Source organism: Calonectris borealis, chromosome 22, assembly GCF_964195595.1.
Source record: "Calonectris borealis chromosome 22, bCalBor7.hap1.2, whole genome shotgun sequence".
Classification (NCBI taxonomy): domain Eukaryota; kingdom Metazoa; phylum Chordata; class Aves; order Procellariiformes; family Procellariidae; genus Calonectris; species Calonectris borealis.
In genome coordinates, this window is record NC_134333.1 from 5577006 (window position 1) to 5600299 (window position 23294).

General features: G+C 44.7%; 1 protein-coding gene across 5 annotated transcripts in view; it reads left to right on the plus strand.

The window, feature by feature from the left end:
• Nucleotides 1-20088, plus strand: part of GPATCH8 (G-patch domain containing 8) — a 57257-nt gene extending 37169 nt beyond the window's left edge. For 4 of the 5 annotated variants that reach the window (XM_075171207.1, XM_075171208.1, XM_075171209.1 and 1 more), the window contains 5 exons: nucleotides 886-953; nucleotides 1441-1527; nucleotides 5414-5557; nucleotides 14758-14888; nucleotides 15297-20088. In XM_075171207.1, coding sequence (XP_075027308.1) covers nucleotides 886-953; nucleotides 1441-1527; nucleotides 5414-5557; nucleotides 14758-14888; nucleotides 15297-19146 — 4280 coding nt within the window. In that variant the 3' untranslated portion in view covers nucleotides 19147-20088. The remainder of the gene's footprint in view (nucleotides 1-885; nucleotides 954-1440; nucleotides 1528-5413; nucleotides 5558-14757; nucleotides 14889-15296) is intronic. The other variant, XR_012676889.1, reaches the window with a different exon arrangement.
• The last annotated feature ends 3206 nt before the right edge of the window (nucleotides 20089-23294 follow it).

A 23294-nucleotide genomic window follows, 5' to 3' on the forward strand; every position in this document is an offset into this window, starting at 1 on the left:
CACCGGATAAGGTAAGTACTTTTTCAGTGGGCTTACATCACAACGAACAGCGCGAGTTGTGATGTAAAAATAAAAATAATAATAATTAAAAAAAAAAAAAAGCTGTGGTAGTAAAGTGCTTGTCTGCCCCATTTTGCTTTGTTTGGCTGGTTATGAGTGGATTAAAGATATGTTTTTTTTAAAAAAAAAAAAAATCTCCAGCATAGTTTGATTAGTTCAAAGTCAATTTTCTTCGCAACTAGTCCTTTTCACAGCTTACAGATGACACAGCGAGGGCTAGAGCATCTCTCTGCAGGAGCTGGGGAGGCAGGTGCTTGACCACCTGGCCTGGGCCGGGCGGTCCTTTTGGCTGAAAGAAGTTTGGCTTCTGTGCCACGCTTCTCGGTCAGCTTTCCTTACTCTTGGGAAGGGACAAAAGTTGGCGGGAGGGAGGCTTCCACATCTTTTACAGGAAAGTCCTAATCAATTATTAATGTGGTAGAGCAGTAAAATGTATTTAATAGCTTTTTCGCTTGCATCAGAAGATGAGGAGAATGACTTGCCTGATGTGGAAGCGTTGAGGAGAAGGTTAAGTTCTCAAGTCCTGTAACAGCCCTGCCCTCGGACTTGTCATGGTTGAACATTAACCACAAGTATGTTTTACGTGACCAGTTAATGTTCAGAAAATACCATTTATCAGTACTGAAGGTGCATTTAACTGTAACCGGTTTGGAGCTGAGAGGCAGGTTTGGCTGTAAGCTGTGAGAATGGCTTGTGTTTGGTTCACTGTAGCTTTCTGGTCTCTGCACTCCAAGGCAAGATCTCTAACCACCCAAACCCAATGTGTAAAGCGAGCTGTGGCGACGGACCGGCCGCTGACCGCCTGTGTGTGTGTTCCTCTTACAGGGAGGACAGATCCCATCCCTATCGTCGTCAAGTACGATGTCATGGGCATGGGGCGGATGGAAATGGAGGTAAGCTCGCCCGGCTCTGGCTCCTGCCCTGCACCCTGTCGCTCCTTGTGTGGCTCTCGGGGAGTTGATAGGCAAGAAATTTAAAAGTGAGGATTTGTGCATCAAAGGTAAAGAAAAACTTGCTCTTAAATCAACACAGTAAGAAAACACTTTGCCTCAAAATACGTACTCTGTTTACCCATGGGTACCTGAGTTCTGAGGTCTGGATGCTATCTGAAATTCCTGGGCTTTGCAATTTCACTTCCACAAAGCTGAGGCTACTGCCGGCAGTGGATGGGCCTGCCGGGAGCCTCCACCTCGGAAGGATTAATGAACTATTTTGTGCGTGGGTTACACTGTGGGATGACAAAAGAGGGAAAGTGAAGTACAATATGCAAAGATTCTGTTTCAAACCTCGTCTTTTTAAAATTACACATTCTGGCGGTCTCAGTAGTGCAAAGTATTTATCGGACAAATTGCATCTTTTTTTTTTTTTAAAAAAAAAAAGCTTGACTATGCCGAAGATGCCACTGAGCGGAGGCGTGTACTGGAGGTGGAGAAAGAAGACACCGAGGAGCTGAGGCAGAAATACAAGGTACTGAAACGGGGGCATTAACATCAAAGTTCCCGTGGGCTGAATGGGAAAGGATTTGTTCTGGTAGGACAGAGCTCTTCTCATTAGGCTGAGGTAATGGTAGTAGGAATTAGGTATTGTTTTCTGCCATTTTTGAGATTATTTATATTCTAACGAACTGGTTATTCACTTCCTGGAATTAACCTTGATGTTTGTTTAGCTGCTGAAGAGCTACAGGATAGCAGCAGGGCTTTCTCTGTGTGCTTTGCTTCTGTTCTGGGAAGAACAGTCCTAGGGTAAGCAGGACACTTCCTTCCCTAGACCCAGGGCTGCCAAATTCTTCTAGTGAACCTGCCACGTTGTCAGCGCAAAATCTGCAGATGCAAATGTTAGATGGGCAGTTATCAGCTGGAAGTGGAGTAGATCTCCTGTTGTTACTGAGCAAGCAGTAAGTAGTGCATTATGATATTGTTGCATAAATCCTGCTTTCTTTGAAAAGGTAGGACATTGGCTCCAGTTCTGAGAAATCGATAGGCTGTACCTCTTTGGAAGAATTTCTCAGGCAACATTAAAAAAAAATACATATTCTGTATTTCCTTAGGGTTTACAAAACCTGTGGGGTTTTTTGTAAGCCAAAGACTTATCTTTTTAATGATAAAAATGGGCCATCGTGTTGGCATTGAGCATGACGTGTTGGAGCATACTTGGATTAGCTGTAACCGAGTTCTCTGTGGAGACATGGTCTTTGCTGGTCCTTTAATCCACTCGTCGGCTTACCAGCCTGTAAAGTACATCAAGTCTTAGGAAAGCCTGCTTGTTTAATTGTCCTGAGATTTGAGAAGTACTGGGGTTGAAGAAGAGCCCTAGACATTAGAATAAAGTGCCAGTTTTGCATAAATCTTAATTCTTTGAGGAATAATGGAAAAGTAGTTTCAATTCCATTAAAATTAAACATAACCGTGGCAAATCTAAAATTCCATTTCAACCGGTTCACCGGTTAATACTGCAGGCAGTTTATCCAGCTACAAAAATTTATAGCCTCCTTTCCTGATTTTTTTTTTTCTTCCCTTAAGTTGAGACTTTGACTTGCTTGGCAAGTCAATTGCTGGTATATTTGTTCATTTAAAAATAAAAGCCATTGTAATTACTCTTCAAGCTAATTATTAGTTTGGAGCTGAACACAGTTAATGATCTCTTCTGGCACACTTTAAAGTACAAGTGTGCTCTTAAATGGGCTTATGCAGCCGGTGCTGAACAGTTCCTCTACGTCCAGGTGCACGTTCTCCTCGAAGATGTTTCTCCTTTTTGTTGTTTTTAATCTCCTGCTGGGCCGCATGCTGCTCACATGCTGCAAAGGGAAGGCTTGGCCGTGACATTGGCCATTCTCGGGCAGCGTGTGGCCCAAAGCCTGGATCCCTTTCTGCAGCAAACCCCCAGCTGCGATGCCGGGCATCAGACAGCAGCTGTCGAGTACAAAGTATTTCTTCGTTTCAGAGTGGTTGGTAGGAGCTCTTGTGTGAATTGCATGTAATGATGTTTTGTCTCAGGTCTGCAATGCGATTTATGGTAAAGTTCTTGGGTTTTGCAGTTGTCTTTTCAAATGCAGTTGAAAGTGCGTTGCTCTCAGACTGTTTTGTCTTCCTGCCATTATTCAGCACGGATTTTTTTTTTTTTTCCCCGGGAACTCTGTGGAGCAGAGTCTCTCCCAACTCCAATGTGTTTTTATTAGCATGCTTTATCGTTAGGCTCTTGAATTTCTGCATTAATCTGTGAAAATCTCTGCAAGCGTAATTTTGTTCATTGCTCCGCAGGAGTCCATTATGTAATTGCCAACTGTGGCCGCATCCTGATTAGCCATTCAATGAGTCTCAAAGGAATTTCAGATAACTCTGCAACCAAGAAGCAAGCAAGAAATGTTCTTTAATTCCCTTCTTTTGTATAGATTCTGATCACTCAAATGGCTGTGTTTTCATTGTTTAGCCACAGGATGCTTTTTGAAAAAAAAAAACAAACCTACACATGGTGCAGGAAGCTTGTTCAGGGTTTCAGAGGAACCTTAAATGTCATTGTTCTGTGGATCTCACGCTGCTCTGTTTTCCTTTCTTGTCTTCCTGGGGACCTGCTTCAGGCTCAAACCTCTAGATAGTTGTGTTGATTTTTTTTTTTTTTCCTTCTTCTTAACAAGGGCCTCCGGTAATAGATGGAAGCAGGAACATGAAATAGATTTTTTTTATTTAGAAGGTGAACAGTACTTTAAATTGGGGAAAAAAAAAACCTTTTAGCAGTAGAATTTTTCAGATTTCAACCCCCTCGGGTGTTGGAATTTTTTACATGAGTTTTGCATTATAGAAAACATGCTCAGCAATATTATTTTAATGTAATTTTGATGTGGTAACTGGGAGATAAACCATATTGCCTTGAACAAGATAAATAAAAAGAAAAAAAGCTTTCATAGTATATCTTTTTTAAATGTGTGCTACCTCCTCTTGCTAATGCAAGGAAACTTTCCCATAAGAAGTTTGTACTGAAGACAGAATCTTAAACTCTTAAGTGGTTTTTTTTTCTCAAATGTTAGGCTATGTTTTCTTACATAATTTCTCTTTATTCCAGTTGAAATGCATATGGTAAATAGTTACATGGGGTATGCTGATGTTAGTACAGCGTACTTTGTAATACAGCATTTGTAGCTTTTTTTTTTGTATGCATCAGTGTAAGTGCTTCCATCTTGTTAAAGTAAGCCTTCCCCAGCTTGCTTTTAAAGAGTGGCGATGTTTTATTAATTTTGCCAGTGGGATTGTAATTGAAACAACCTGGCTAGAGGAAGAAGTTGCTTAGCCTGAGATTAGTGTGTGTCTCAGCATCAGGTGCGTCTCAGAGCCCCCCCCAGTTGCTGAGCCCCCCCAGGTCTGCATTGGCTGCGGCTGTGCCCTGGGGACGGGGCTGGTGGAGCAGCGCAGGCTCGCTTCCAGGCACTGGGACTTCAAGCCGTTACAGCCACTTGAGGGACTGGGATTTCCACGGAGTCCCAGAGCTTTTTGCCACTGCCAAAAGCTGCTGCTTTTCCTTATCGCAAAAGAGGGGAGGACATGACCGTTGCCAATTTAGACACCTCACCTTTGCTCGGAGGTTTGGTTTTGCACCTGTACAAATGTTGAAATATATAAGAAAAAAATACTGTCTGCAACCTCTAAGGCGATCTCCCTTCCCCTTTTTTATTAAATGGCAACTACCTGTACCACTCCCAGTGTAATCACTGTATTTGAGCTCAGCTTAATGGACAGCATTGCTCCTGGGAAGATTTCACGAACTGAAAAATTACACTGAAGTGAAATAGGCTCAACCGTTTCTGAACTGTGCTTTCCCAGCCGCGGATCTGTGGTCCTCCCTATTGAATTGCAGACAAAGTGAGATCAAGCAGACATCTGTTAGCACTCAAAATGGAGGAAGTATCAGCATTTAAAGTTCTAAGATTCTGTTCCAAAAGCAGTGATCTTCCTTTGTTCATATGTGTATTTTGTGCATCTTATGTGAGCAGGCAGCTGCCAGTTTGTTTATGTGTTAGCTTGAGGCTTTGAAACTTCTCTTTTTACCTCAGACAATCTGGCAGGCTCTTCTCTTGCAGCCCCAACTGCCTTCCTGCCATCAGCACTAGATTTTTTTTTTTAAGCAGTCTCCTTTTACTGATACCTGTGCTAGTGACAAGATTATGTTCTATGTTAGGGAACTAGGTCAAGGCTAGGTTGGTAGTGTTGCGAAGTTATCCTTCATATCTTTTAATTTGCAAAGACTGGTCAGCTTAATAAATATAATCATTGGTGTACTAACGTTTGCTTAAGAACTAGTTCATCATTTTCCAGTTTTGTTTTGCAGGAAGTTTAACAGAAGCATTTTCGTGTTAATTTTGCAGGATTATGTTGATAAAGAAAAGGCAATTGCCAAAGCTTTGGAAGATCTCAGAGCAAACTTCTACTGTGAACTCTGTGACAAGCAGTATCAAAAGCATCAAGAGTTTGACAACCACATAAACTCTTACGATCATGCTCACAAGCAGGTAAACAAATGTTGATAGCACAGTTCATCAATTTTATATTCATTGCAGTGGTCTTGTTTGTGGTTAATACTTTGAATTTCCCCAGTGTATCTGTTTTCCTTATAGCCCCAGGGATAGATGTTTTATGTCACTGGTTAAGATTCTCATGCCCACCATACACTTAAAAAAACCCAAAACAACAAACAAAAAACCCAACTCGCTGTTGGCATCAAGGAGCCCAGTTTTGAATGACCCACGGGCAGGAATGGGCTGCTGCTAAACTGGGAAGAGTGCAGATGGGTATGGATGGCTCCTAGTTTGCATCTGCTTTTAACATAGTACAACTTTAGAGACTGATATGCCACGTGTGCGCATTTTAATACTTTAGTCTGTGTTCTGTCAAGTTACTGAAAACAGACTAGGAAATAATGGGCTGTGTCAAAGGAATCGTAAAAAAGGAGCACTTTCCAAATTCTGTAACCCTCAGGAGAAGGCGGATTCAGAATCTGTGTGGAACTGGCTTTGGTCCCAAGGTAGGGATGTACTATAGTATCTACATGATACTTCATACTGTACAATAAATAAAAGTTCATGTGTTAGCCTGATCTATTTGACCATTTGAAGCTGCTAAATGAGATGTAAATGTACAGTAGATAGCAGTGTTGTGCTCATCTAGAGATGAAATTGCTCAGAGGAGGTTTTTTGATATTCCTAGTCATAAATTCTAACAATACAATCATTGAAGTGCTGATAACTTCTGGAGGGTGTGCTGTAGAGTACTAGATCTTGCAAAACAGCAGTGAAGCAACAGCTTAAAAACAAGAATATGGCATTATAGAGTATGATTTTTTTTTTTTTGTGTATTAAATATAGGATATAATAGTTCAAAGTAAATTCACTAAGGGAGTGACTAACAGGAAATCTCATGGCAGAGCAGTTTCTGTTTGAGTACTGTGATGAATTGTGGTTTAATAGAATTAAGAGCAGAAATTCATTCATTTACTTTGTCTTGGGAAAACGGGCTGCTTTGACCGAGCTGGTGGCACGGTCGTGATACCTGATAGCAGTGTACTTTATCTAAAGTTCTCCATCAACTTGGTTGAAACTTGAGTGCAGTTACATGCATCTATTTAGGAGGTGAAAGGACCTGTTTGTGTCACATTCTTACAGCGTGGTGATGGAGTATGATTATGTCAACTGTTTAAAACCCTTGGGTGATTAATAGGGGGACTGACATGAGGTTGGCAAGGCTGAGAGTTTTTCTAGCATCTAGAGATGCTGTGGAAGAAGAAACAAACCTGTGGAAAGCAACCACCCCTCATTGGTATAAAAGGAGTCATCAGTAGGGGTGCAAGAAGAGTGATCTGAAAGAAAAATGTCTTGGGAACACATAGGGTGGCATAATCTTCTGATCGGTAGAAAGAATTTGGGGGTTGCTTGGTCCTGCTGATTATTTTTAAAGGAATTTATGTTCTTGGATAATTTGCATCCAATGCAGTAACTTCAGGCAGGCTTTAGAGAAAATGAGCCTTCAAACTCGCGCTGCGTCATCCAGCATTAATTTCTAGTTACACGGGGATTTAAACGAGAAGCAATCATGCTTTGCTTAAGGAAAAAATGGCTTGTCCAGCTTTATGTCGTGCTGAAATGTGTGTCACCCTGTTGGGTCAGTGTTCAGTAAGTGAACTTGAAACTACCTAGAAATAATGAAGGTAAATTTGCGTAAGTAACACTATCTCACTTCTGTTGTTCATTACCGCTCAAGATAGGCTCATTTCTAAGTCTATTCTAAATTTTAAGGTAGTTAGAAAAAAAGAAAATGCTGTGCTTTTCATAATACGTTGCACATTGTTGTTTCATATTTTGCCTCTTTGGACAAGAAGGCAAGGTTACATAAAGGCTAACATAAATTTTTTGAGGAAAAACATGAAGTTTTCTTAAAAATAGGCTAATCAATAGGCTCTCTTGGAAAGATGAGACATTACGGTATCCTAGATATATACCAAGCGGGTTTGCTGTAATTATTATCTGCAATGTCTTGTCTTCTCAGCAGTAATTCTTGAGGCAACAGTGCTTCGTTTTTGCCTTTTTCTTAGCTTGTTGAACAGATTTCCACGGGATCATTTTTGCTTTTAAGTATTTTTAGTTACACATACCCACGACATTGAAGTGTTTGCTTATTCCTTCTGTGGCTCAGTAAGCATTAGGCTGTCCCTGTAAACAGATGTTCCATCCTCAGATCCCTTTCCGCTCCCAAGTTATAAAGACACTGTCTTGTATTCCAGGAAGGAACTCAGGATTATTGCGATACAGGGACGATAGGTAAGTGTATTGATCCCTACCAGGTAAATTTTGGACCCACCAACTTGTCAACACCAAACAATTAAAGGGGAGGTTTTATTATTATTATTATTATTATTACTATTTTCTGACTATGCTGGTTTCATATCGCATTCGGATATGTCTGGATCGACCTAAATACCAAGTTTCTATCCAAAAGGCAGTTTTTCTAGATTACCTTAACTGGGAAAATAATCTTCAATTTATTATCACAAACCATTGGCCTATTTAAGTCATTGTATTTCAGACATCTTGTTGGAGGTGTGCAATGTTGTTCTCTAGATTTTTTTTTTAATTAGGTTGATACTTGAAATGAGAAGTACAGATGTTTTTAAAGAACAGTAACCCTATCTAGTCACCAAACGGTCAGTTCCTCTCAGGGGAAGCCAGAGGGCTTCATACAGAGGACTTCCACTGCAAGAGGAAAAATAAACTCAGTTCCCTTAAAGATCCTTCAGTGAGCAGCTGAAAAAGGCTGTAACCATAAATGTCATAACTTTTTGTACCCTAGAAAGCTACTTATATCTTTAATGGGTTTTTTTAGCTGTAAGATCTTGAGCCTGGTAACTGGAAGGACTGGTAGCTTATGAAAGACCCCCACCTCTGATGTTGCGCAGTCCTGACTGTCGACAGAGTAATAATAATTAACAGACAAATGCAAGAGAGGCAAATGTAGAAAGAAAACTTCTCCTGCAGCTAGCAAAGAAAACTTCTCCTGCAGCTAGCAAGGAACTTGGGTAGCAAAGATGGACCCGGTGTATTTTTGTGCTGCTTTCCTGCAGATATGTGATGTCCAGGTGCTTGAGAGCTCCCACAGTCCTAGAATACTCTGGACTTAGTGGGGATGTATCCTTAGGGCGTTACATCCAAGTGGGCCCTTAATTCGGTTTTGGGTTTTGGCATCAAGATAGAACACTTCATGTTAGACTTGCATGAAGATGAATGTGGGTCACCTTATCTGGGCTTGTACCCACTTTGTGTGTTCATCTCAAATAAACCTAATCTGTATTGCCCATCGCTTAGAGCGGCTTGCAAAAATTATTACAGTAGGAATTATCTTATGTGTAAGTAATGTAGCATTTACAGTCAGCTTTTACTGCTTTTTCTTTCTTCATCCAAGACTTACTTGGAGAATCTCATATATGGTCACCTCTTTCCTGCTAGCATGCCTGATGAAGGGTTGAGCTGTTCACTGAGTCACTGACCCAACAGAATAAAAACATTCACCTTCTGAATTCAGTGTGAAAAACAAACGTGTTCCTGTGTGAACTTTTGCCAGGTTAACTATGAGAACGCTAGCCAAGATTGAAATGCAGTCTTTTATGTAGCTTTCCTTTTATTTATTTCTAAATGTGTGGCATTTTGGAGGTGTAGATGATTAATTCTGCGTAGATTCTCTTTATAAAAGGACAAAGGGAATGTATTTCCATAAAGAAGTTCTTTGGGAAAGAGGGTGGAACTAAGAACTGAAACTGTAGATCTGCAGTTCTCTTCACGCCCTAATTATCTGGATCTTTGCTTCTAATGCTGAGGGGGAGGGATCTGTTAAAGCACAATAAAATTACCAACACAGTGACTGCTGTGGTTGATGAGTACTCTAATTCCCAAACCCTGAACTTTCTGGTTTGGGGAGAATTGGACTTGTGTTTTCTAAAAACTTGTATCTTCAAGCACAGCTTGAGTGTAGAAGACTGAAGAGAGAATCTCCAAGATGCTTGGTGTTACATGGGAGGCTTTTCTACTCTGGAAATGCTTTACCCTCAAAAAACCCATGGTATTTTTCTTAACCCAGTTTTAGCTGTTCAGCTGCTCGTTTGCTGATGGTAAACACGTGGAGAAGAGCACTTATACACGGAGAGTGTTCAGTAAAATAAGTCTTCAGCGTGCGAGGCCTGGACATTGTGCTTACACGCGATGCTAACCTCCTGAAGGGCAGGCAGACTCGTGTTGGGTTATCTGTGTTGCATTAATGCGTGGTATATTTTCCTAACTTGAAAATGAGGTGTCAGGGAAGAAATTAAGATGGAATAAAACTGCAGTTGTGTGCCATTTCCCTTCTGATCTTTTCACCTCATTTATGAGTGTGCAGAGATTGTTGATTACTAAAAATAAGCAGGGCTTGTGTTCTCACTTATATAAAATTATAAAGGTTGCCATCCTTTGAGCTCATATTTAGCTAATGGCGTAGTTCGCTCCCAGAAGCTTTTGTGGCAAAGAATCAAGCATACGTCAAAAGTTTAGAAAGCCAGAAATCTGCTGGCATGTAATGAAAAGTACATTATTATTTTATTTAATAGGTATTGGCAGAGAGACTTGAGAACAATAGCAGGGGAGGGGTAGGCTCTGATGGGATTGTGCTGTCACATGAGCTGCCTCCTGTCCCAAGGCAATGCAGAAATCTCAGTGTCCGTGGATCCAGTCTGTCCCTCTCTCCTGAATATAAGGTTTGTCATGGAAGTCTCAGATCTTCAGGTCTAGGAAAGCTGTGTAGCGGAGTGCTTTTTTTATTCTGAGAATAACACAATCTCTTTCTGCTCTGCAATTTTAGGCAAAGAATGCCTCTCAAATGGGCCTCAAAAATTGCATGGCTTTGTCAACTTAAATTGAGAAAATCCATTTGTCACTGGTCCTGAACCTGAAAAGCAGTGCGCTCCAGTTCAGCACTGGGGAGGTCTTACCTCGATACCATCTCATCAGCAAAACCTCATGCACGATTGCCACAGCGTGCGCTGAGTTTTTTCCTGTTACAACAGTTTCTGAATCCTGATCATCCCCCTTTTATTTAACCATCTTCGCGCGTCTGTGATGGGCTATCTCTAGAGCTTTTAAATGATGCCGGAGTGCAGCTTATTTAAGCCGATTTGAAGAGAATTGTAAGGTAATGGTGCTGTATGCCAGTTTGGCCCCTCCTGAGCTATGCAATGATCGGGAGATAATCCATTACTGTAGCCTCTTTGTGCTGGAGTACTGAGGTAGCTGCAGATTTTATAGAAAACCTGTCCTTTTAAGAGCTCAATTTGCACTCCCATTTGAAATTTAGAGACGTCTTAGTAATTTTGTTAGAAACAAGGCTGAAAACTTAAAATACTATTCTTTGTTACAAAGCTGAGGTGGGTGGCAGCTATTAATAAAACACAATACCAAGCTGAAGGAAGGCTTGAGGTAGTGAAGTACTGCTTCTAGCGTGCAGAAATTCGGACGAACTTTATTTAAGTGCTTGTGATTTGGGTCCTTATTTGCTGGTCACTGGGCTTACTGACGTAACCCTTCTTATAGCTGAAGTAATAAACCAGCAGAATAATATTTCTTGGCTTCGTTGTCACCATCATCCCACAGTATGTAAATGTGTTGCTGCTTAGATAAACCTTCTGCTTCCTCAGAAAACACGCTGCCTATGAAGAAAAAATGCTTCCTAATTTTTAAATCCTATAGTGGCATGAAGCTATATGTTTGATTTAATACAGGTTGGTGGCTCTGTTCCTGTTGAAGAAATTATAGTCTTGCTGAGCACTGTGGGAAGCTCCCTGAGGATGATTGAGTGGCTACGTTAAATTCTTGTTTAAGTTTCTTTGCTGTGTTGGGGGGAAGGGGCAGCTGTGCGACTCCTCTCCCGCGGCTGTCCAGCCTCTGTGAACACCCACACATATGGTGTGGTCCAAAAAGTAATTTAGAGATTTTGGAGGATTAGAGTAATGAACGCTTGCCTAAGGATTAGATGGAAATTTCTTTAGTGTAAGCCTAGCTTAAATATCAATTTAGTTCAAACAGCTTTCTGGAAAGGCTGAGACCTGGAGTATGCTGAAAAGCATTTCATTGCTTTGATATACTCCTTTTACTACTGTGAAATTGTACTTGAGGCTTTTAATTGCTTCACCCCAGTTAGGTTTGGGAGAGGAGGGTAGGCACAGCTGTAGTTAACTGGTTATTCACTGTTCTTTGCGTGGATAAATGACTGGATTCAATTATGTACTTGAAACAATGAGTGAGGTAACATACTCTGACAGGATATTTTGAAAAGTTCTGGCTATTTTAAAAGTTCAGTGCTAATCGGCTGCCTGTGAACGTAGCCTTCTGCTGCAGTGATTTGTTTTTACAGATGGGCGGTCTGGTCTTCTGTCGTTCTTCCTTCCCCTACCCCAGGTTGCGTTTATGTAAGATAATGCAGTCCAGACAGGTTTCTTGGAACTTGGCTCCTTGCAAACTTGAGAAATCATTTCTGATGATAGGTTCCTCAATTTAGGTCAATCAAAGGTGCTGAGCTACATTACGTTCTGTATTTTACATACCCAAGGAGATGGCATGGTGCAGTTGTGGAGCTTTTCTATCCTATACTTACCCAGCAAGACCCTTCTTCCTCTGGCCCCGGTGTGACAAAAAGAAACTCAGCCTTGAGATCTCTTAGTCCTTTATAAAGTCAGCTTTGTAAAATCAGACCAACTTTTCCCCGATTTGGAGAGTGATGAATTCTCAGCAGTCTTGAAACCGTGGGTAGTGGTTTATCATCTCCAAAGGCACAGATACCGGTGTAGCTAGGGGTTGCTGTGTATTGCATATTCTGGAGTTGCAGTACATCGGGATAGTTCATTTGCTTCATCACTTCTAATTTATAAGTGTTGAGAGTGGGAGGTTTGGGGGAGCAGAGACACGCAAAGGTCAGCATTTAAGGAAATGGGCATTTAATTCTGTTTTCATTAAAATTGTCTGTTGTAATGAAGGCAGGATTGCATTGTGGGCAGCTGCATCATTATCAACTGACTCTGAGCCTGTTTTACTTCACGGGGAGATGTTTGAGGCCGTGTCGGCGGGGGTGGAGGTGGGTTTCTGAGTGCACCATTGCACCTTCCTCTTTAAAGTAAAAGGTCACAGTTCATTTCTGTTGTAAATAGCTGGGTCGTATTTTTTTCCAAATGGATGAGTGATCTAGAGACTTGGCATCAAACCCCAGTTAAATAATTTTGTCAGCTGTTGGTGACTTTAACTTCCTGGAGCATTTTAGATACATTTTTTACATCAGCATGGAAAAGCTGATAGCATTGCTTAGTCCATTTTTTTTTTTTCCCCCCTCCCTCTTGGAAAAAAACTTACTATTCAACATTTAACATACACCACAAAACCCTTGAGCCCTTTACTTGTCCTGGTGAAAGTAGCTCTGTTATTCCAGGTGGGATCGTTGCTGTGTCTGTGCGTGTATGTGTATGTGCGTTCCCCCCTTCTGCTCCAGACTCCCTAAGCTTGGCCCCGTAGCTTCGCTGGCTCAGCTCCCTCTCCGTAGAATAGCTTGCAGACACACCGAGAGCCTGTGTAGTAATGCTTGCCTTTTTTTTTTTTTTCTTTCTTCTCTCTTCCACTCTTGTTATATTTTTACTTTCTTTTTTTCTTTGTGATGTGACGTTTTCAGCTGATGTATTGAAAGCAAACCCTTCTAATTTTGGAGTCCAGATCACAAGAGTGAGTTTCTTTCTACTAGTGTCTATAGCTGTATTTTTTTTGTGTGTCCTCCCCTCTGATTTTGATAATGCTCAACCACATTTAGTAAATACGATTAGGTAAGAGAATCCTCTGTCTTGTCAAATCTTCCCCTTTTTCGCAAAGCAATGTTCTCTTTACATTGGGCCAACTTAATGCCTCTGATTTGAACTTTGGGTTAGTTTTCAGATCCACTGTTTCTGTGTGTACTGGTCTGACTCTGCTCCATTAAAGAGGCAGAGTCAGCCAGCCAGAAGGTATATTTAGAATTTACCAATGACTTGTACATCTTGTACGAGGATTTTTCTAAAGTGATTACTGCTTTGAGTACCGTTAGTCTTTCAGGCCCTTCATGAAATGCCTGAAAAACATGCAACTTTTTCAAAAGCTGGGTACATGGTGCTTTCTGGAATTGGCCCTTTTGAAAGGGTTTCAAATTGTGCACCAAAAAAAGAAAAATTAATCCCTTAGGATGGTAGAGGTCTGTCTTTGCTGCTTTCTGATACTTAAACTTCTGTATAGCGCTCTTAAAAAAATGCCTTGTGTATTCAAAGGAGAAACAGCAACCTCTTTTCCTAATGGTTTGAGACAAGGACTTGCAAAAATTTTCTGAAGTCTCGGATGTTTGATTTCTATAAGAATTGGATATCTAGATTTCCTCAGTGACGTTATGATGTTTGAAACTCCTTGGGTTTGGGTTTGCTTCCTCACATGATAAGACTTCTGGGGAACTTAGTGTTTCTGCCCTCTAAAATATTAAACCCCAAAAGACCCCACTGCCTTTTAGAGCATTTTGTTTCTTGAGAGACTGTCTCAGAACTACTGTCAGGAAAGCAAGTAACTGTTTGTGGTGTATGTTGTATTATTTATTTGCTTACTGGAATCATCTGCATGGGATTTTTGGCTCCTTTTCCAATGTAACTTGTACATTGCTTTTGTAAGATATAATACCTGGGTAACTCTCTTGAACCAGCTAATCCCTTTCTGTTCGTTGGCCCATGCTATTAAGACTTCTGTCATGCACTGTTTGTCAAGTACATTTGCACCCTGCAAAAGCAGCAAAGTAAACAGTCTTTTTTTTTTTTTCCTTCCAGAATTTGCTTGTTGCTTTGAAATCAGCTTTATTGTACATGCTAAAGAAAACCAGTAACGTTGATTGGAAATGCATATACACAAGACTTGAAATCCTAGCCAAAAGTGATCAACAGTTGTCTTTTCATTTACCTACTGGGAGGATGGCAATGTGCTCCATTTGGTTTGTTGAGCTAAGATGCTGTTGCTCCATCCTAGCTCAATAAATGTTACTGGGGAGGGGCTTTACAGCATACTTTCCAGTGCTACAGCAAAGAGATGCTTTCGGACACTTAACCACGAACCGCTTTTATCTAATCCGTTCCTGCTTTCTTTTGCCTCAGAGGTTGAAGGATCTCAAGCAAAGGGAATTTGCTCGCAACGTCTCTTCAAGATCACGTAAAGATGAAAGGAAGCAGGAGAAAGCCCTCCGGCGTCTACACGAACTGGCTGAACAGAGGAGACAGCCTGAATGGTGAGTACAGGTGATCCCTGAGCACCCTTGGAGCGTGTGTACGGGAGTCCTGCGTGGGACTGCGGCCCTTTGCTGCACTGGCATTCTTGCTCCTGTGAGCCTGCGCAAGTTTTGAGGGCAAAGCTTCGTGCTTAAGTTTGGCCTCATGTTGTGGTTTTGGTAGGGGTGAACTCACTAAAAAGGTAGTCCAGAGCATCCCCAAACTGCTTTATTCAGCAATACCTTTTCTTCTGTTATTTAGTATTACTAAAAAATTCAAATGGCTGTATAGTGCTATTTTACTGCATATTTCTGGATACAAGAGTACTTGAAATGTGTAAAAGACTGTTTTAGAACAGGCATGAAACAAACTGCAGAGGCATACAAACGGCAGTCAGCTGTTTTCTCTATTTTAACTTGTTCATACAGTGCTCCTGGAAGTGGACCCATGTTCAGAACCACCACGGTGGCCGTGGATGAGGAAGGTGGAGATGATGACGATTCTGCAGCCAACAGCAGTTCTTTCATCCAGACGACTTCTGGCCAAGCGGCAGAGATGACGATGGACAGAGGTTTCCTAAACACTGGACAAGTCGGTGGCACTGTTATGCCAAGCCAAGTGCCCATCCAGACAGCGCAAGCGATCAGCTTTGGCATTAAGAGTACTTTGGGAACTCCGCTGCAGAAGATAGGTGTGTCGTTTTCATTTGCCAAGAAGACTCCGGTAAAGCTTGAGACCATAGCTTCTGTTTTCAAGGACCACGTGGAAGAATCGAGTTCTGCAGATGGAGCAAAAGCTGATGAGAGAGGGTCCTCAGATGCAGGGAGCCTGCAGAAATCTGGCGAGGGCGAAAGCACAAGTAATTCTGACGGCAAGGCGGAGGAAGATGACCAACATGACAAAGATGGTGGGTCTCTAGCCACTACGTTATCCAAACTAAAAAAGATGAGACGAGAAGACGGACCAATGGCAGTTGAACCAGAATACTACCACTATATTCCCCCAGCCCATTGTAAAGTAAAGCCTAACTTTCAATTCCTGCTTTTCATGAAGTCTACCGAACAAATGGAAGCTGAAAATGTGAACAAAAAAAACACGCATGAAACTAAAAAGGGTAGTTCTCCAAAACCCAAACCCGGCAAGCACACAGAGAAGGCTGCAGAGAGCACGGGGCAGCAGAAGGCACAGAATACTACTGAAACTGCAGCTCAGCAGAGCAAAACAGAACTAAAAGAAGTCCCAGAAAGTGTGAGTATGCAGGAGAGCAAGCATCTTACGGAGAGCGTTCTCCCCGAGCCAGACACTACTAAAGAAGTTGCTCAGACTGTCCCAGGCTGTAAAGATGTGACTGAAGGACCAAAGCATCCGACAGGACCTTTTTTCCCCGTTCTGAGTAAAGACGAGAGCACGACTCTCCAGTGGCCTTCAGAGCTTCTCATATTTACCAAAGCAGAACCATCTGTTTCATATAGTTGTAACCCCCTGTATTTTGATTTCAAGCTCTCTCGCAACAAAGATGCTAAAGGTAAAGGGGCAGAGAGATCTAAGGATCCAGGAGGTCTTTGTAAAGAAAACGTTCAGAGCACAGAGTCTGGTGAGATAAGCAAACCCAAGGAAGCAGAAGGCGTAGCTAATAGTTCTGCTCTAAAAATGGAAAACAAATCTCTGTCCACCTGTGGCTCCCAGAACAAGCAGGAGTCCAGTTTGACAAGCGTTAGTAAGGGAGAGGGAGAGGACAGTAGTAAAAGCGTAACTGGTAAGAATAAATCTGGGAGATCCCATAAACACAAAAAGAAAAAGAAGCACAAAAAGTCCAGCAAACACAAACATAAACACAAGGAGGAGGCTGACGAGAAGGGCCGAAAAACTGACCTGGGGGAAGAGAAACCCAAGAAACGGAAAAGACACAGACACAAAAAAGGCAAATCCTTTCTTTCTACTGAATCGGAACGAGCGCTAAAAACCGACCTGTCTGAAGATTGTAGCCATTTCCAGAAGAAAAAGCGGTTCTCTCAGGATTCCCAGAGGAAGTCTCTGTCTGCTGAAGAGGGAAGCAGCGGTAAAAAAGAGGACGGTGGTAACTCCTGCCCAGAGCACGGCAGCAAAAAACACAAGGCTGACCTGCAGCAGTTACCTGCTTCGAGGAGACGGTGTTCGGCTCTTTCCCTGGGCAGGACCAGCCGCAGGAGCCGGCAGAGCAGCGGGGACTACGACAGCGACGAGGGCTCTCACAGAAAGCACTGCCGGCAGAAATCCCCGTCGCAGTACAGCGACGACTATGACTCCGGCAGCGACCACTCCAGGAGCCGCTCCAGGTCGGGGCGGAGGCACTCCTCTCGCAGGTCCTATTCAACCAGCTCTGACGCCTCCTCGGACCACAGCCGGTACAGCCGTCGGAGAAGTTACTCGGATGATAGCTACAGCGATTACAGCGACCGGTCAAGGTGCCATTCAAAGCGGTCCCACGACTCGGAGGATGACTCCGACTACAACAGCTCAAATCACAGATCAAAGCGGCGCAAGTACTCCTCTTCTGAAGATGACTACAGCTCGAGTAGGAGCAGGTCGAGGAGTCGAAGCAGGAGCCGAACCCACCCTCGAGGTAGGTCAAGAACAAGGAGCCGGGGCAGAACTCGCAGCAGCAGCTGCAGCCGCAGTCGAAGCAAGAGGAGAAGTCGAAGCGTAACGGGTCGCAGCTGGAAACGGAGCCGCAGCTATAGCAGGGATCGCAGCCGCAGTACGAGAAGCCACTCGCAGAGGTCTCTCTCGCGAAAGGGCTCTCGAGGCCATGAGAGCCCCGAAGAGAGGAGGTCAGGGAGAAGAGACTTCATCAGGTCCAAAATCTATCGCTCGCAGTCTCCTCACTATTTCCGGACAGGCCGAAGTGAAGGATCGTTGCTGAAGAAAGAGGACGGCAAAGGAGAGGATCTGAAAGGATCTGGCTCGCTCTCCCAAAACAGCAGTGGCTCTGGCACGGGGAGGGCCTCGGAAGGCGACTGCAGTCCAGAAGAGAGAAACTCCGTCACTGCAAAACTTCTCCTGGAAAAGATTCAGTCCAGGAAGGTTGAGAAGAAGCCCTGCGTCGCTGACGAGATGCTGGCAGGGGCAAACAAGGTGGGCATAAAGCTCAAAGATCCTCCCCAGGGCTACTTTGGCCCAAAACTTCCTCCTTCCTTAGGTAACAAACCGGTTCTGCCCTTAATTGGGAAATTGCCAACCGTTCGAAAACCAAACGCCAAAAGATACGAGGAGTCTGGCTTGGAGAGGGGCGAGGAGCAAGAGCTGTCGGATTCTGAGGATGTTTCCCAAGGCATTGAGGAGGCTCAGTTGGCTGGCCAGTCTCTCCTGGAAGAAGTGGTGATGGTAATTCAGGACAAACCCCTGGATGAGCAGAAACGTGACGAACCTGCCGTGGAAATGTCATCCATTCCCCTCGAAGCACCGGCACTCCCCGAGTGCTTTGGTTCTGGAGATCTGGTCATGCCGCACAACTTCCTCTCGGATCCGAGCGATGGCGATGGGCTAGAACCTATGGACGGGGGCAACCAGCCTGTCCCAGTGGAAACCAGTATGATGCCCTTAGTTCCAGATGTCGAGCACTTTCCTGGCTACGTGCCTCAGAGCGGGGAGCCGAGCATCGAAGGGGATCGGGAAGGAGGAGAAGACTCCTCTCTAGCACCGCTCGAGAGCCAGCCGATCACTTTTACACCCGAAGAAATGGAGAAATACAGTAAGCTGCAGCAAGCTGCTCAGCAGCACATTCAGCAGCAACTTCTGGCAAAGCAGGTCAAGGCCTTTCCTGCCTCGGCGGCCCTGGCGCCGGCAGCGCCTGCCCTGCAGCCCATCCACATCCAGCAGCCGGCGGCGGCATCCGCCACCTCCATCACCACCGTGCAGCATGCCATCCTGCAGCACCACGCCGCCGCGGCCGCCGCCGCCATCGGCATTCATCCTCACCCCCATCCCCAGCCTCTTGCTCAGGTTCATCATATACCCCAGCCCCACTTGACGCCTATTTCGTTATCCCACTTGACCCACTCGATTATTCCAGGGCACCCTGCTACGTTTCTAGCCAGCCACCCCATCCACATCATTCCGGCGTCAGCTATCCATCCGGGCCCCTTTACTTTTCATCCGGTTCCTCACGCTCTTTATCCAACCCTTCTTGCCCCGAGACCCGCCGCTGCTGCGGCCGCTACAGCGTTACATCTACACCCTTTGCTGCACCCCATTTTCTCAGGACAGGACTTGCAGCATCCACCCAGTCACGGCACATGAAGGACAAAAATGAAGTAACCTTGGAGGAAGGAGAATATTTTGCATTTTGGGAAGGGGTTGAAGTTGATCCAGGTGGCAGGTGAGGCCTGAGAATTTTCTTTCACTCTTTAGCAGCCAAAGAAGCCAAAGGCTCGAGGGCTGGGTAGCAGCAGGCGGCGGGTCAGTTCGTGAGCGTTGTGTGTGTCCACTAGCGGGGACTGTCTTGTGTCCCCGACACCTCCGTGCACGCAGCAGCGCTGTATCCTAGAAGAATCATTTCACGTGTAGACCGGCGAGACACTTGGAAAGGCTTTTTTTCCCCCCTGGATTCTTACACTTGGTCATCTTCCTTCTGCCGCCCTGTATATGATAAATGAGATTTCATACACACTAATAGGTCTCTCAAAATCCTTTTAATGAGGTCATCTAATTAAAATAGTCAGCATGATTGAATCCGGCTTATAATCGGCAATAAAACATTCGGTAACTGACAGCTGTGGATCCTGGCAGGGAGACCGATGGAAGGGCAGTGCCGCTCTTGTTTTGGCTGGGCCAGTACCAGTTTTCAGGCCTTTCAGGAGATTTCTTGGCACCCTATCACTGCATACTTGGGTTTTTTTTTTCTCGGTGTGAGCAGCAAAGGTGGAAGTAAGATCTTATTTCAAAGCCGAAGAGAGGAGCTGCACGTGTGCTTGGAGCTCTGACCCTTCTCCATCCTGCATTAGCGTTCTCCTGCGCGAGGACTGCACCTTGACGCCTTCTGGATATCCTGGACTGGAGAGAGGTTCTCGGTTTGGTTGGTGATTTCAATCTGGGCTTTGACCCTCTTCTCCTGAGGGGGGGCGAAATATCGCTCTGACTTCCATCTTTTGCGGCGTTGGGAAAGAGCCACTCGGATGAGAGAGAGAAGAAGAATCCCTTTAGGAATTGAAGCAATACAGAGGACTGGGGAGAGTGGCCGGGGTATGTAAAGTGTATTCTTTCCTCTCTAATACTGATGGTTTCCTTATTAATTTATAGGATTTTTTTTTTTTTAATGTAAAGAATTGCACTGAACTCTGTAAACAAAGATGCTGCTTTTTGTAGCTCATATAAAAAGGTTACATTTGTAGTATACCGCAATAATATTTTTTACAGCCAGTTCTTTTAGTGGTACTTGTTCTGGTGGCTTTTGTGTAAATATGTTTGCTGTAGGTGAAATAAGACACTTGTAAAGGTTCAACTTTATAGTTTCAGCTAGATGCAAAATGACTAAGCATGTATATTTTATCAAGCTCATGTATTTTTGAAGTTTTTATGTACTATAAAATGTAAAAAAAAAAAAAAAACCAACTTCATTTAGCATTTTGCAGAAGAAAAAAAAAAAATGTGAGACTCGGCCTAGGTGAGGTGCGTGGACGACACCGGTGACTCTAACAGCTAATGAACGGCATCGCGGCGGAAGGCGGCGGTGGCTGCCGGCGTTGCGGAGGGAAGCAGCCCGGGCGTGCTGCGCGCTCCTCGCCTTTGCTAAGCAGCTGCTTATAGGAATCGACACTGGAGGCAGTCTCAGGAGCGTCAGGAATTTGGGTTGTCTCCCAGAGTATAAAATACCCCCCTTTTTTTTTTTTCCTTTTTTTCCCCCCTGGGTTTGAACCGGTGATTTGCAGGTGCCAGCCTGGCTGTGCAGTTCCGTACAGCCTTCTGGTGAAGGAAGAGCCTTTTAACCGTAACCGTTTGCCATCTTACACGCAGGGAGAGGTGGTTTAGGACTAATCCGTTGAGGCTGTGCCTGCCTGTGGTGTTCCGTAAGGGATTTCTCTGTTCTTTCCGGCATTGCCCGCTGGCTGTGGATAACGCTAACCGTGGGAGGCTTCTCCATCCACGAGCTCTTCCCAGGACGAGTTGCTGCTGTCCCTGCTGACCCGGGTATTTCAGGTTCAGGTCCTCCTCGTGTTAGAGCGGTTCGGGGGCACTTTACGGTGCTTTGTAGGGCCTGATTTCAGAGCAGGCAGGAGCAGGCAGCGAGGGGACGCAGAGCACGTGCCGGCTGCCTGGCGTCCCCTTCCCCGTCCTCTCCCGAAGCGCAGCACCGAGACCCGGGGCGGGGGGCAGAGATTTAAAGGATCGAAAACTCGAGCTTCCTCACTCTTTAAACGAGAAACTTTGCGTTTGAGCAGGTCGGACTGAAACACAACGGTCAAAAAAAGGGACTCAATTTCTCTGTAAATAATTAACAGAATACAGTATTAATGTCTCAGTGCTGAGCTTCATTAGCTTCTAGATTCAATATGCGTGTTCTGGCACCCTTCACACTGCAGTCAGGGGTTTTTTGACTTCCAGAATAGTGCTAAAAATAATTAACCTATCATTACTTAACGAGCATAAACAGACTGTATTTAACTTTGTCACATAAGATATATATATAAATATATATATATGCTGTAAAATGAGGGAAAAAAAACCTTTCTAATAAACCAATGATTTGTGGAAAAAATGTGTGGTTGCGTGAGATGATTTGGAGCTGCTGCATCTGATTGCGATGGAGCCCAGGGCTGTTGATTTCCTAAAATAACAGTATTAGATGCTTGGTTCATCGAGTAAAACTACTTTTAATTGGAGTACTTTGCTCGGAAGATATTGAGCTGGATACAGAGAAAATGTACTTTTAATTATTTTTATTTTTTTTAAAGGACATTATTTTGGGGAGGAGCCCTCAACGCACTGAGTGGGTTCAGCAAGTTCTCTCCTGGTGTGATCAACCCACCTGGTCAAGCTGTTGTTGAAGGTGAAACCAGGCAAGAAACGGTGGTTGTCGGTACTTTGGTGGTTGGATTGGCAGCGTGCCCCGGCGCTGAGCATCTCTGCCCCCCCATCTTTCTGCTCTGCGCTCTCCCTTGTGCCGTTCCTGCAGCCGTCCACAGCAGTTGGATGTCGGGGTGCTGCGCCCAGCCTCCCTGCCCTCATCCCTGCCACGCTCGGGGCAGCGGTGGCAGGGCGAGTGTCTGTGCCGTGGGCTGGCTGCCAGGTCGGCGTGGTTCTGCGATGTCTCAAACCAAAGGTCCGTCCATCCCCCACGGCTCCTTCTCCAACAGCAGCTGGTGGCCGAGGGGTGGAGGCTGGATCCATGGGCTGAGGCCAATGTATGGGGTTCAACAAGGCCAAGTGCCAGGTCCTGCACTTGGGCCACAACAACCCCAGGCAACGCTACAGGCTTGGGGAAGAGTGGCTGGAAAGCTGCCCAGAGGAAAAGGACCTGGGGGTGCTGGTTGAGAGCCACTGAACATGAGCCGGCAGTGTGCCCAGGTGGCCAAGAAGGCCAACGGCATCCTGGCCTGTATCAGAACTAGTGTGGCCAGCAGGAGCAGGGAGGTGATCGTGCCCCTGTACTGGGCACTGGTGAGGCCGCACCTCGAATCCTGTGTTCAGTTTTGGGCCCCTCACCACAAGAAGGACATGGAGGTGCTGGAGCGTGTCCAGAGGAGGGCAACGAAGCTGGTGAAGGGCCTGGAGCACAAGTCTGATGGGGAGCGGCTGAGGGAACTGGGGGTGTTCAGCCCGGAGAAGAGGAGGCTGAGGGGAGACCTCATCACGCTCTACAACTACCTGAAAGGAGGTTGTAGCGAGGTGGGGGTCGGTCTCTTCTCCCAAGTAACAGCGATAGGACGAGGGGAAATGGCCTCAAGTTGCGCCAAGGGAGGTTTAGATTGGACATCAGGAGAAATTTCTTTACTGAAAGAGTGGTCAGGCCTTGGACCAGGCTGCCCAGGGAAGTGGTGGAGTCCCCATCCCTGGAGGTATTTAAAAGACGTGGAGATGAGGCGCTTAGGGACATGGTGTAGTGGGCATGGGGGTGTTGGGTTGACGGTTGGACTGGATGATCTTAGAGGTCTTTTCCAACCTGAATGATTCTATGATTCTAAGTACCAGCCCCTAAGCGGGGATGATGCCAGCTCTCCGCGCTCTGCCAGCAGCAGCAGTTCGTGATGTGGGGTCCTTCAGCCCTCCTTGCATTTTTTTTATTTTTCTTCCATCTCCTCCTTCAGCAGCTCCTGACCTGGGCTGCAGCATTGTCCCATTGCTGGGAGGTGGCACTGGGAGGCAGCTGGGGCGAACGTGCTTCTGCCACCAGCTCTACCCACCGTCATCTCCGAAGCTGATGGTTGAGCAGCTTTTGGCTCTGCGTCATC